The 15,551-nt window shown below is 37.5% G+C and overlaps 1 protein-coding gene across 1 annotated transcript in view; it reads right to left on the reverse strand.

Moving 5' to 3' along the window:
• The window catches only part of SPAG17 (sperm associated antigen 17), a 124,755-nt gene that overhangs the window by 40,104 nt on the left and 69,100 nt on the right, over positions 1-15,551 (reverse strand). The window contains exons 23-27 of the mRNA XM_013958151.2: positions 14,054-14,167; positions 9,976-10,187; positions 5,543-5,663; positions 2,876-3,285; positions 1,051-1,180 (exon numbers count right to left, since the gene is read on the reverse strand). Of these exons, the coding sequence (XP_013813605.2) occupies positions 1,051-1,180; positions 2,876-3,285; positions 5,543-5,663; positions 9,976-10,187; positions 14,054-14,167 (987 nt within the window). The remainder of the gene's footprint in view (positions 1-1,050; positions 1,181-2,875; positions 3,286-5,542; positions 5,664-9,975; positions 10,188-14,053; positions 14,168-15,551) is intronic.

Here is a 15,551-nt window from a genome sequence, read left to right on the forward strand (position 1 = left end):
TCACCCATGTCCAAGAAAAGGAAGTAGACTAAGTGTAGACAGGGGACAACAGAATGATCCAGAGTGGAGTCTGAAAGATTACAGTATATACATCCTAACACCAAAAAAAAAAAAGGCAAAAAGGAGATATGACTGTTTACTATAAATTCATCAAGGCTAAGCACAGGAGAGGAAAGGTGGTGGGGAAGTGAGTATTAATGAAGGATAAGGAATAAAGGATAAAAACTTGCCACAGATATGGAGACTGAAAATCACAAAATGGTTTCTCAGAGAAGTTCTCAAACATCCTTCCAGATATCTTAGGGAATGTTCTAAGAACAGGGGACTGGACTCCATGAGTCAGAAGTCTCTTTCTGAGAGACTTTTCTATTTGGCAGCAATTTTTGTTCATACACTTCCAAAGCAGATCCAATGAAATTATATGAGCCAATGAAATCCAGCGAAATGTTATGACCGGTCATAATTATTCTTTTTACTATGTAACACTGACAGTGATCTGGGACCACACACTGAGGTATGAAGTAAACTTGTACTTGGTCCTTTCTCTGTCAAACACTTAACAACATAAGAATGGTTATACTGGGACAGTCAACAGATCCATACAACCAACTGATAATGACGAACAGTGGGTACCTAGGAATACATACAGTGAGAAAGAAAAATATAGTAAGTCCTCTGTGATATACTCTCCTTTTAAAAGAGGAGCTTTTCTCAATACCAAGAGTAAAAACTGTGTAACATATAAACAAGGATTTCACACTACTGTAGGTACAAGGATTTCTTTTAAAACACTTCGTGTTGAATCACTCTGCTACCGATGTAGTTCTCACATACCCTTTTACTTACGAGAGTCCTTGCATGTGTGAAGAGAGCTGAAATGCAAGAGAACTGACCTTCTGTGAAGGTAACAGATTAGCAGCGTACAGTAGTTGAGCACAGAAAACTGCATTTTCACACTGGCAGAATTTTCAGACTAAAGAAAAATGCCCCTTATTAAGTATCATTAGCCCCTGCTAATTTTAAATCTGCCTGAAGTTCTGGAAATGTTACCTTTCTTAGTGCTGGTCTCAGGCAAGGGCTCTGGTTCTGGTAATGGTTGGGTGTTATCTGGAATTACAGGTCGTGGTATGACTGGGCCAGAATCAGGACTCGTACACACTGTGCCATCAGCAAACAGAATCTATAGAAAACCAAAGACATACTAGAGGGCTAAAATTATTCCAAATAATAACAGAAAGTCTCAAAAGAGTGTGGAGCAAATACAGTATGTACTAGAATATTGTGGATGACAGAGGAAGAAAAAGTAGGAGACTCGCAGAATCTATGCAAGAAAATAAAGAAGCTCTCACAAAAAGAAAGGACTAATAATTGCTGCAGTTCACATGTAATCATCAGCGATTCTATTTAGTAATAAATAGGCATTATAAAAGAAAACAGTAAAAACAATTCTAAGTAATTAGTCAAATGTTGATGGCTTTTTTGAATACAACATTTTCTAGCAGTGGTAATACATTTGAACCACCATATTGATCTTTATTCAGGTTTTGCAAATTTCTAGGATTGTTGTCTGATTTTTAGCCACCAAAACGGTTAACAAAAGAAGTCACAGTTATTTACCTTATTATAAGTATTTTCTGAGCTATGTTGTCCCTAACATTCAACTCTTGATATGCATGTCCCCTGGGGCAATATCTGTTTGAGTATTCTCAGCATCCTGAGTGTTTTTGTGTGGTAGAAAAAGCCTAGAATACCCCAATCATCACTAAATTAATTTGCAAATACTGAGTACAGATGTTGTAAGGAGAAGGATGGCACGTTGCAAAAAACTAATGAAAAACACACAGACATATCTCAAGAGTGACAGTTACTGTAATACAATTAACCATTTCTTTTTTGAGTGCTTGTCTATATGCATTTTACTCTTGACTCACAGACAGCAAATTAATATAGAGAAGCAGGCACTCAGAATCTGCTTATACAAAGACTGTGGTACAATCATGCTAGACATAGGAGATCTGGATTCTTCTGTCAGAATAGAGTATCTTGTGAATATACAGACTAATAGCAGCTAGCTTCTTTGCATATTAATTTAATGAGATTCTGGGTAAACAGTTTAAGATCTAATGCAATGTATCTTTATTTGTACTAGGAGCTGTAGTCTATTTAGACTGTAAAAAGATTTGAGGAACTAAAGCAGTCATTTTGGCAGTTTCTGAGTCAAAATTAACAGCCCTCTTTTAATCTGTTTTCCAACTCTACATAGAGTCTTAGACTTTAAAAAGATGGTTGCTAGTACATTGATTGCAGTATCTGCAAAGACAGTATCTAGTCTATAGCACCTAAAATGTGCCAGAACTCTGGGCAGCCTAAATATGCATGAACAAAGAAGGCACTTGGGAATATAAAGAATCCTTTTGATGAAAATTTAGAATGCCTAATTGTGTCAACAGGACTGAAGAATCGTTCAGGTCATTTCTGGATCATGTATGACTGTTTAGATTACTGAAAAAATATATGGATCCTTTGGTGAATCATGCCAAGAATATGCAAAGTCCAGTTAATTCCCAACTAATTCACACTTGAGATGTTTAAGTGTAGAAATATAGCTCTAAAAATCCTGCTTAGGTACTCCTTAATCCCAAGGTTGCCTAAAATTTACAGATGCCTAAAATTTTCATCATAAAAATTCCACAAGTGGCTTAAGTTCTGATTTTGAACAAAGCCAGGAACATTTTAGTCTTGATACTGCTGCACAGCTCAATGGTTACTTAACTCCTACATCTACAAATTAGACACTTTTCTGTCTCAGCTGGCAAATACAAGTTCAAGGGGAAATCACAATAAAGCTGCTTCCAATGAAGTCTATTAAACATACCTGGGTAGATCCATCCGTCATGTACTTTATGACAGTTCCTTGACTGGTGATGACTCTTGACACCTCTTGCTTTACCACTGCTGTATAGAGATGAGAGTGTTCTATCTTTTGGGGGTGACTCTGCCTAACCAGAATTTCCAGAGTAGGCTTCTTGGCCTCTTCTCTTTTGGTGTCTTCTTGCTTCATTTCACCTTCTGTAACCTCATGTTCCTTCACTGCACTGTCTATGACCTCCTCTTCCTTGGCTTCATTTGCTTTGATCTTATCTTTCTCGACCTCCTCTTCCTTGGCTTCATCTGCTTTGGTCTCACTTTTCTCAGCCTCCTCTTCCTTTGCTTCATTAGCTTTGGCCTCACTTTCCTTTACCACCTCCTTCTTAGCTTCAGCTGTAGTGGCTTCACCTTTTGAATCTGAAAACAAATTCTGAATGACTTATTACTGTGTAGCAGACATTCAAACAATGCTAAACACCCAGCATTACAATGTCTATAGAAGATATTCAGTTTTTAGGAGGAGAAAATCTTTAATCCATTCAGTGAAGGGCTGTCTCTCCTTCTCAGAGGACAATTCAAAGCAGACATCTACTCAGATACTCTGCATCCTCCTGTGGAGGTACCTGTCTTTTCCAAGTGGAAATAAGGGAAAGTTGACATTGGATTTAGTACAAATGCTGAAATTTTAGAAGGCAGAAAGTGGGTGAAAGGAATTTCTTAACTGTCCATAATGGTGAAAAAGTTACTGAGTTCCACCAAGTTTGAGACTGTACAGAAACTGAAGTTATATATTTTGTCTGACCTGAACAAAGAATTTGTTTAGAATAAGTTATGGCAGTGTGTAGAGTGTGCTAATAAGCATAATATGTAATTGTGCCAAGAGACTATATGTATGCATCCATAACTGCTCTGTTCCCCTCAGCTACTCAGTATTTCAACTTAAGCTCCTTGTCAAATTGTATACATTTGAAAATCCAGTGCATCCTCTTTACTGTATTTCAAAACAGATCATATGATCACATTTACCCTAAACTGGCAAAAGATTTTGATATGGAAAGGGAAGGGATGTCTGAGAAGAAAAGTGGGGGAAGCTTTTTCTAGTAATTCTGGCCTATGTGACCAAAAAAATCATGACATTCCTCTCTCATGTGATTATTAATCTGTGCTGGAGCTTTACGCACCATGCTACATTTATTAATGTGATTTAATACAAATTATTTATTTATTTATTTATTTATATATATCGGACTTGACACTTAGCTGGTCGCTAAGAGATCAGGATGATATTACTGTTGTCTCATCAGTTGCCAGGAATACAATTGATTCTGAGGGTTTTTATGCCATACCTCACACAGAGGATGCTTTGGAATGACAGCAAACACGTACTTGGTATATGTGATAAATTTGGTATGTTCCTGGACACATTGGCACCTCTGCACTTGTGTTGATGCATTTTAACACACTCAATAGCTCCAACACAGCCTGGAGTGGACAGATCTATTGCACACAGGCATTAAATGAGCATTGTAGGTGGCTGTTTTTAAAACTGACCTGATGACAAATGTAAAATCCACTGTAATTCATGACAGATATTAGTCAGCTTCAGAACCTAATGCCATGACTACAAAAAAACAAGTATTACTACAGCTTAGTGTGTTCAAAGATGGACCTCCTGCTAGTTTTCAAAAATACTGCGAAATTGAATCATTGCAGAAGAATTTGTCACACACGGACGCTTAGAAGGGTCACATAACTGAACAATCTTCAAAATGATGTTCACAGGTAAGGGCAGAAAGAGTTATTATGACTATCTTGTCTATACATATTGGATGACACAAACCAAAGGACTTCTTTGAAGTAATATCTGTTTGAAACAGATCATATCTTTTAGAAAAGAAACCAAAACTGATTTTAAAATACCCAGTAGCAGAGAATCTATCACAGACTATTAAAACAAACATTAAAAAATGAATAAATCTTAAATCTAGTGTAAAAGTATGACTCTTCAACTTCCAGCCTCCAAAATTTGTAATACCTTTGTATACTGTGTTTACAAGCTATCATCAAGATTTTGTTTCCTTTGTGGGCAACTTCTAGACCAGGACCAGTCAATCCTTGGACCTTTCCTTTGGTAATTAGATTGAGTTCTCTGGTGACATGAGCTCACTATAAGATATGTCTTCCAATCCTTTAATCATTCTTGTCACTCCTCCCTGAATCTTTCCAAATATGAACATAAGAACAGGATGTACTATTCCAAAGAAGGTGCAGATACAGATAACAAAACAACCTTCCTATTGTCACTCAAGATTCCTCTGTATATACATTTACAAATTGAACTAGCTCATTTTCATTAGTATTCCAATATGCATGCCAGTTCAACTGATTATCCAACATGACTCCCAAGTCCTTTGTAGGGTTGCTGCTTCCCTGTCCCCCAACTTGTTATGTTCAACAACTTGCAATCCCAGATTTTACATGTTTGCACTAAAACATATTATTTGTTTATGTTGAGATTGCTATCAAATAGACACTATGACAGAATTAACAACCTGAGATGTTAAAAACTTCATTTTTTTTACATATAAACTCATCAAGGCAGAAATCACTTTCTTTTTCTGTAATTTTAACTTCTTTAAGAATTCCTGATTCTACGGTGGTTCAGAAAACTAACCTTCAAAATTTTCACCAAGGAAAGTTAATACTAGCCCATTGGGACAGGAGACATTCAAACTTGGGAAAGCAAGAGAATTTGACATCACTTGTGCTTGGGAAGCTGGTTCTTCCATTTCCACCTACAGAATGAAATGTGAATTAGTTCTATTCCACATTTTAAAAGAATTAAAAAAATTAGACTACAGATTTCAGTTGCACCAAAACATTTCATAAAGGTGTTTTCTATCACTCATTTTAATCAGTTTGAGAGCTTATGGATTCTGAAGTGGAAACATTAGCTTATTTTCTTTGATTGTGCTATCTTATTCTATGTCGCTGCTCTTGGAAAAAAAAACAAACAAACCCTTCCTAGCTGTTTTCATTTTGCTGAGTTGTTATGCTATCTTGTGCACAATGTCAGGGTGAGATGATAGTAAATGGAAAATGTGAAGCAGAAGAGAGTGAAATAGTTACTGAATTTGCATCAGCTATTTTACCTACAGTCATTAAAACAGCACAAAGGATAAGTAGAACAGTACTTCCAGCCTGCTGTAAATACAGCATTGACTCGAGAAGAGGGCAGAAAGGAATCCTTGGCAGTCATGGACGCAATCGTCTTTGCACTGCTCTGAAGGTGGAAGTTGTCCTGATGATTAGAAAAGATGAGGATGACCTAGGGAATGTTTGAGGACCCTGGAACATTTGAGAATACAACAATGGACCCTGAGATGTCAATCCCCCATCATTTTGAATTCTAATCCTGTAAGATGAAAACAACCAATTTTGGGTTGCAGATAGATGTAGAGAGAACTAGTCCTGGTATTATCCTATATTCTTGATTTCTAAGAATAGCAGAATGATCCTTTGAAATCTGCTGAAGTGTTTAAAGAAGGCCTCTCACTGCACGCACAGGGGACTAGCTAGTAGTAGAAAAATTCTGCAGCATTCTCCTGGGAAAAATTTGCAGATGTTTTGCCACCTGTTTTTCTGCATATTGGATACTGTATATTTGTTGGTTACTTTATGTTGCATTACTGGCTAATTAAGGATATCCTCAGTGTCCTAATATCATAGTCACAGGATCATGGGGTAGAAGTCACAAAATAGGGTAAAAGTAACCTTCAGTGGCCACCAACTACTTCTCCCTGTCTAATGGTAAAAAATGATGTATATGTATATCATTAGCGAAAACTGTTAATGTAATCTGTTCTATAAGTCTCCAGGGCTGGAGGTTTCCTAGCTTTCCTAGGCAAGCTATTTCAGTGCCTTACCTTGCTTAACATAAGCAAGATTCTCCTGGTTAGCCCGAATCTTTCTTGCAGAAGATTAGTTAATTTCTTCTGATTATGTGGGCAAGCATAAGAGATGATGATGTTCCTTTAACTTTGCATCAGGCTGTCCTGTCTCCCAGCTCCAGATTAAACAAACGCCAACTTAATCTCTCCTCACTGGCCAAGTTTTCTAGACCTCTGAACTTTTTTAGTGCTCTCCTCTGAACTCTCCACAACAGGGCTTATATTTTTCTCACAGTGCACTGTCCTTAACTGAACACAATACTACAGCTGAGGCCTTACCAGCCCTGAATGGAAGAATTATTTCATGTATTTTCCAGGCTATACTCCTGTTTATTCACCTCAAAATGGTGTTTGCCCTTTTCACAGCAAGATGGCATTGTTGACTTATGTATAGCTTGTGATTCATTACAACTCCCAGACCTTTTACTGCAGAACTCTTATTGACAGAACAGTTACCCATTCTATATCTATATATTGATTATTTACATATAATTGTAGAACCTAATACTTATTCTTACTGAATTGCATCCTCTTTGCCAGACTATTTCTCTGTTAATTTGTCAAGATCATTTTGAATTCTAATCCTGTCCTCCACAATACTTGCAGACTCTCAGAGTCTTGTGCCCTCCACACTAATAAGGATACTCTCTTTCAGAGTTTTTATTAGAACACCAAAAATTACTGGACCCAAGACATTCTAAACCAAATAGCAAAAAGCCTTTTGGAAGAAGATGAGGAATTATTGATGCCCCCCTGCAAGACTTTTAATGGTAGAGGGATTTCTTTGCACAGGGTTTGTTTATACTCTACAATTGCTGTATGTTGTGCTAAGTCTTATTTGGCAACTTTCTACACCACTTTCCCTCCTCAAGCTTTTTAAATACCTAGTTAAACTTGTTGAAGTTAGGTCAGCAGGACTGTTTGTGGGTATGGACATAACCCTTGTTGAACCAAGAGCCACAGCATTACCTCATCCACTAGGTACCATGGAAGCAGCATAGTTATTTTGTGTTTAGAGAATCTTCCAAGGTCATTTTTACAATTCTCAGTACCTGTTCATTCTTGCCTTTTTAATTACTCACTTCCCGCATTTGCTGTGTACTGGAAGCAATCTTCTGTTTTGAATAAACCTGCTTGTCATTTAACTCTTCATTTCCATATTGCTCATTCCATCCCTTTGTATAGCTCAGCCCAGTTCTGTTAACAGGATGATGATGTCTACTCAGCCTGCCATTCACTTGCCAAGGGAGCTCAGAAGATACCTGATAAACCTCTGGTGAGGTCATAACAAGGGTGATTTTGAGAGATGCAGACAAAGTAACCAGAACAGACAAAGGACCAGTTTTCCAAGACATAGTTCTGAAAAAGGAATGATCAGATCTTTAGACCAGAAGCTGGTCAAACCCCTCAGGGCAGTGTCCAAAAAAATGGTAACAAGAACTGAAGTAGAATTTCATGAAGTGCCTTTGGAACTGGAAGCCACCACAGTTGGATGGACTAGTGTTAATTTTCCATGGAAAAATTTCTGAGGAGTGTAACAAAAGAGAAGATAGAGCAGGAACAGATAGCAGACCTACTCCCTGGTGCCATCACTCACTTTCTTTATGCACTACCCACCATTCTATGGAAGAAGCAGCAACCAAGAGAGAGGAATGACTGGTTTACTGGGGGGAAAAAAGTCATGAAAGATATTATATGCAGCAGACTGGCATTAAATTTGGCTGAGGGTGAGAACCAGGACATTCAGCTAGCATTTTTTTCTGCATCATTTCAGCCATATTTGATTAAAGATGGAGTCAAGCATGGGGAAAATTAAAACATACTACTACTATATGCTTTAAACATCTTTGCAGTTAGTCTGTGAAGATCTTAAGAATCACATTTAACAAACCTAAGCACATATCTAGAAATGATACTCTCTTTTGTAACTTGATCACTAAGGTTAAAAAGGAGAGCTTTTTATCATAACTAGCATTAAAGAATTATCCCAGACAGTATATTTTAGGGCATTAGTGTTATGTGAAAATGTTTATGGACCTCATTGCTTTGTGCTCTGATTATGCCGATTTTCAGAAGATTGTCCTGTGCTAAACTGAGTTGGTGTTGACTAAATTGCTTCTCAATACTATTAATGTTTCTTTCTTCTCTTCTCTCAAGTGCTGTTTGGAGAAAACAGTGTCAAAATAGAAAAGAGATCAAATCAGTTCAAACGGCAAACTCCTGAATCCACTTTCAGCATCCTGCTAATATTTCCTCACACAGTTTTTTAAGAACTTTTCATGTAAGTGATACTCTGACTGGTCTGTGAGATCAGGCAAACCTCTTGTGGTTGCCTTAAATATTCTGCCAATAGTTAGCTAATGACCTGATATAATTTAGGTTAGTTGTCTTGCAGAGGGGAACTGTGACCCATTTCTGAACAGATATGTCCTCCCCCACTTACACATTTTAATGCCAAAAAACCTTCTCATAGAGACCTGTGGAAGAAGTTCAAGATAACTGCTGGTCATTTCTGATCCACAGGCTCCTGTAAATCCTGTATTACTCTGCACTAACTGTCCCATACCAGAAATTCAGAATCTGCTTTGGAAATGTCATCAATCTTTTCTGAATGCCTATTCTGCCATAGAGATACTTCAGCCATAGGCAAAAGCAACTGACTCAGTGGATCCCTGGCTTGTTTCCAGCTGCAAAGGATCAAACTGCAGATCAAGTTTTTGCGAAACTGTTTCCACTAAATTACTGGTCGAGTAAAGACATTCCAACACAGGTTCTGGAAAGCATGGAGAATTTCTCCTACTTGGTTAAACTAAAAATTAATTTCTAGAGCAGTTCTAGTCAGTGAGATATTAATAACGTAACATGCGTAACTGTAAAGCCCAAATGGACACAAATACATGGACCATGGAAGACACATTGGTCTACATCATGGAATCTTAAAGGCTAGCTTCATTAGCAACTGCCAATAAGCACATCTTTGACCAAAAGAAAAGAGTAAAACATTCCTTTAGAAGCAACATATGTTGTTAGGCATTTGTAAAGGCACAGCTCAAAGCTCTCAGAGGAACATATGTTTCTGTCATCTAACTTAATATATTGGCATTGTTTGGTTGTTTAATTAATTTCTGCATTAACTGGATAACGTCTGTTCTCTCACCTTTCCTTCTTCCTGCTTTACAAGGTCTTCTGGTGGTGGAGGGCTTATTTTACTATGGCTCCCTCTTGTAGATGGCAGGAATTTTCCTGATTTTTGTTTGACTGATTTATGACTTTTTGCTGAAGTTGATGTAGCAGAAGGAGAAATGACAGTTGGAATATGAACAGAGGGGATGTTCAGAATCATTGCTAAGTCAGGATCTGTTTCATCTTCTAGGGAAGGAAAAAACAATATCTTTAAAGCAATAAATTAAAGTCTCATATATATAGATGGTCCCATTCTGTTTTTGAAAAAATTGTATACACTAAGTTTTATCTTAGAAATAATAAAATCAGTGACATCACATACAGGGCCTGAGTATATGAAATTATTTGGAAAATCTTTCCATAGATGGACTACTCATCAATAAAAAGAGAATCCTGAAATGGTTGTTTCCTGTAGCTCATCATTTGTCTCTCAAAAATAGAAAATAACTTTTTTGTTCAATTTACCTCCAGAATACTTATATAACTGGAGACATTTTGAGTCTAGGGTATAGGAAAAGATCAGTGTTACTATGCTTTATCACAGACTGACTCCAGCAGTTTTAGGCTACATAGCTCCATTTTGCTATAATGACTCAGAACGATTCTGATGATGTAGTCTTGCTGAGACTTTCCCAATTCTTAAGCGCCAAGCATTAGGCAGGAAATCAGTCATGCTGCATTTCAAAATTCTGTACTGAAATAAAATTAATCAAATTAAAATTTTATAGAAAACAATTTGGTTTCAGTGAACTGATATTTGTATTTAATCAGAAAAACAGGGTCAGCTCTAATGCTTTTTTGATACATTTTTTTAACCATCTTTTCTTGCTTGAAGTTAGCTTAAGTCCCAAATCTACAAACTCATGAAATAACAGCTTGTTTCTCACCCAGACAATTCAAGCAATTGCATTCTTGTCTGTTTTGGAAAACTTGTTACCTGAGATGGAGCAACTTATTATCCATATCTTAACCACACTCATATAGATCAGAACCCGAAAACACCAGAGAGCAAAGCATGAGGATCTCAGAAAACAGCTTCTAAATATCTTTTTTATTTAAATAAATGGCTTGACTTGCTTAGCAGTTTCTAAAAGTACGAAGTTTAGCAACAAGACAGTTCTTTGCAAGAGTGTCTTTAGGAAGACTTCCAAAAAATCTTTTTTTGTTTTGTTTCTTTCAATGAACAATGTTTTCTAATGTGAAAATTAATAAATCTGGCAAAAAAACCCCTAACTCATTGACAAATTACAAGCAAAATCACATCCAGAAAAAGAAGGAAAGAAACGAATACAGAAGCATGTTTATAGAACCATTCTAGTGTGAGATCACAGCATCTTCCATAATGCAAAGGAAATGTTAGTAAACCTTTGGCTGAACAAGAAAAGAGGCAGGCTGAGTCCATGTCCACTGTTTCCAGAAAGCTTGTGGCATAAACGCTTTTATCGCTGCAGATAAGAAAATGCAGAAGCCACCTCAAAAATAAAGTTCTAGACTGCTAGAAAGGCTGCTTGCATGTTCAGGAACATTTACCTTATGAATGATTCTGGATTTATGGGAACTGCAAGGTGACTCTAATTTTAAGAACCTAAGGCTAGAAAGAACTATTAGATCAGCTAGTGATAAGCTCCTATTTAGGAGTTCATGGGAAACAAGCTGCTCACTTCAGTTTTTATCTTGGTGCCAGTATTAGGGAAATGCACTGACATCTGTATATATCCATGATGCTTAGTCTGAAAAGAAAAATTAGATCACTACACAGATTTTTGAAAGCCTCATTTCCATTAGCTCACCCTATGAGTGAAGCAGGCGAATCTGACGCTGTGTTAGGTGGCTCTATTTTCAGATACTGACATTCATGCTGCAAGTCTTTTAGGGCTTTTGGAAGCCTGAGGAAAGGCAAAAAAATCTGTTTTGTTTGTAATACGCTGGCGATAAAAACTCAGCTAATTATATAAAACAGGAAAAGTTTAAAATCTTCCATGGGGCCATGCTGGTATACATTTATTAGACAGCATGGTCAAGGAATAAACAAGCAGTGGTTCCCCGCTACATGTGGACAATGAATAGAAATAGCTGATCAGTAAATTTTGACTGAGATATTGTTCCATGGAGAAGCAGAAGCAGAATAGATGAAATGAAGGACTCTGAGACAATATAAAATCACTAGTGAATGTGGTCCATCTTGTCAGGTAAATATACACATCAGTGAGAACACTGCAAACCAGGTGCAAGCTAAATCTTATCTGTAAGCAAACTTTTACCTATAGTGAGGGGAGCTATCAAGCATCCATGCTGTGAAGTGGAGCAGGCTCAGTTTGGATGATACTACTTTCCAGAGTGCTGAATTTAGGAATAAGCTGTTATAGGCAGTTGGATTCTTGATCCCTGCAGGAATCTCACCCACCCATTTACTCTGGTTGCCCTAAAGAATGAGAACACAAAGTGTGGAGGGTAACAATGAAAAAAAGTAGATTTTTGTGGTTGAGAGAAAGTGTTCTTAGAAACACTGAGAAAGAGAGAAATTCTAGAGAACTGTCAGATTAAAGAAGGTTTCCTTAACATGGATCTCTAGGATCTCAGATTCCTTAATGCAAATCTCTAGCACTTGATGTTGTACTCCCATGATTTGATCAAAGGCACAAAGAGTAAGTGCAACAGTTATCTCATATCCAGAGGCAAAAGCCCCACAGGTGACCATGCAGTGCCGGATTCACAAAGTGATGAGGAGCTTGCTTCTAAGTCTGGCTGTAAGGTGGGCCTGAAGTTAGGTGGAAGGACTTCCAAAAGGAAGATGGAAAAGATAAAATGAGAAAAACAATAAGGCAAATGAGAATTAGAGAGCTTCCAGAAAATTATTTCATTAATGCAGGGAAAATGAATGATTTCTGCCCAATTTAACCAGTCAGTGGACAGGAACTATGGATTGCATGGCATACTGTTCTGCATAAGGGATGGATGGTGTTTGAGCATAGTCTAAGTCAGAATTTTTTGGTCAGGATTTTTCAGAGTACTTGTGATACAAACACCCACAAGGGAAGTGTAGGCATAAGCAGGCAATTACAGGAAAACTGCAAACAATCAAGGAATGCCAGTCAGCAGTGCTGCACTAAAACTCAACATGGTGAAGATTATTCTAATAAAGAGTAGGAAGCTTATGGTACATATGAAAAAGTCTGAATATCACAGATGACACATAGGTGTTTAGTAAGACACATCTCTCTTTTATGCCATAATACAAGAGCTTTCACAGTCCACTACAGTGTGGATACTCTTTGGCACAAGTTTAAAAAGTCCTTTTTTAGTAATTCATTTGAAAAATGTATTTGAATAATTAAAACTGAGTGTATAGTCAAATGGTTTACCACAGTCCTCACAAAGATGCATTCAATTAAATGTTTTCGTATTTTAAGAGCCGAAAAATGCTGGCATTATTTTCTGATCAGAGAAGGTTTCACTTTTATCCGTATGATGGTTTCAGTGGCCTTTCAAATGTAATGGAAACAAAAAGCTCTTGGTAAAAGCAGATGCTATTTTCACTGTGGTTTTGTGAAGCAATTGCTTCCAGTTACTGAATGTGTTTATTGAAAGGCTGAGAGAAATCCCTCATTATGTCTGCACAACTGTAACCTAAAGTCCGAGTCCTAACATAAAATGAAAAGTTCCATAATCGCCTATATAAGTTAACAAAAATATTATTTCTTGGAAAGCCAAGAAGATTCCTCAGCAAATCACATTTTCTTTGGCTCAAATTAATTGGCTGATTTTTCTGGGCTACTTAATAACAATACTTGCAAGTTTCTCCCTGCACTGCTGTGTTTTCACAGTAAGTAAAAAAAGCATGACGACCTCCCTCCATTTTGAAATTTGAAACATAAAATATTCTTGACAATGTAATCTCATCTCAAGTCTTGCTAAAAATTCCCCACCATGTAGCAACAGCTGTTGAGAAAGGCAGAATTGCACACAACAAATTATTGAGTTAAGGGGTATATATATATAAAAAAAAATCCCCCTATGGTTCTCAAATATCCTCTTCTATTTGCTTACTTTACCTGCTGTCTTCCCTGTAGGTCCATAATAGCTCAAGGACAGCTGGATTCCATTTTCCAAGGTGGCTGAAAAGGATCCAAACTTGCTCACAGTTTTCTTTTGATTTTTCAATTTTCCTTTAAAAAATTAGAATTAATTTTAAAGATAGCAATGCATACCGGAACCATCTGACCTGCAAACCAATGAACAATGTGTGAACAATGGCACCTCAACATGGATTAATAACTTCTAAAATAGATTAATAAGGGATGGGGGAAAACTTTGTAAGGGTAATCCCTACGGTGCATTGCCTGTCATTCCACTTATGGGGCGGGGGCAATGTTTTGTGTAATAGAGCTGTGGTTCTTCACCTAAAAATTGCATTCTGATCAGCTAGGTATGTAAGAATTGGTTTAATAGCAACAACCAGTGAAAAGTCTTTCTGAATTTGAACAGTAAAGGATCCTAGGTCTGGATTCAATGGTCCTTTGTTCTTTCTCCTATTTGCACATGGGCTACTTGGCTGACAAGAATGTTAAATTGCTTTTTCCTCTCATATACAGTCTATGCAGTAATAAAAGTTACTGTCTCTTAGCTATTGTCACAGAAACTGTAGCTTGAGGAGAAGGTAAAAGAAAGGAGAAAAAGAAGTTCAGAAATTAGATTCAAAGGTGTATCTGTACCCTTGGATCTCAAGTACGAGAACAAGGCCAGCTTTGGCATCAGTGCAAGCTGATCAGGAGAAGTCCTCACACGGGATGGGGGAAGAAATGCCATGTCATGAGTACTTGACCACTGAAAACCACATGAACCATCCAAGGTAACAGCGCAGAGACAGTGACACTGGATCCTATTTTTGCCTTTAGCTCAATCCCCTACTCCCCTTAAGGAAAGGTTCTGCTGGTACCAGGAAGAAATCCTTGAGATTTCCAGTACAGAGAGTAGCTTATCAAAACTGTGAGTAGCAGCAGAGAAGACTCACAAAAGAAAATTAAGGTGGGCACTTAGCTACCTCCCAGTTCTTCCATCAATAAGGTACACATGCTGAGACCTTGGCTGCTCCTATTTACTGTTTGTTCATTGGCGACTACTATCTGCAGGATGTTCTTTCACCGTTTTGACTGTGTCAACTGATTACCACTGTACCATTCAACCACTGTCACGCATCGAATCAGAGTGGATTGAGTCTTTGCCTGCCTACTGCTTTTCTACAGGAGACTCCTGTTCTACACAGGAGGAAAGCCAGCCACTGGTGCCAAATGAATCCAACTTGGCTCAGACTGTGGCACATTGTGATTGAAAGTGCCATGTGAAAGACCCCAAAATAATACAGGACCACTTTCAGAAGGGCAGAGAAGAAATGTCTCATCTATGGAAGGAATGCAAATTTTCTATTCACTCAATCTACTATTACTTCATTGGTGGCAGCTGCTGCCAAGAAGAGGAGCAGGATACTTTCTAACACTGAAGACGAAAGGAAGTAACACATCTACCAAAGGTTATACTTTTCCATTATTCTTC

Source organism: Apteryx mantelli, chromosome 1, assembly GCF_036417845.1.
Source record: "Apteryx mantelli isolate bAptMan1 chromosome 1, bAptMan1.hap1, whole genome shotgun sequence".
NCBI lineage: Eukaryota > Metazoa > Chordata > Aves > Apterygiformes > Apterygidae > Apteryx > Apteryx mantelli.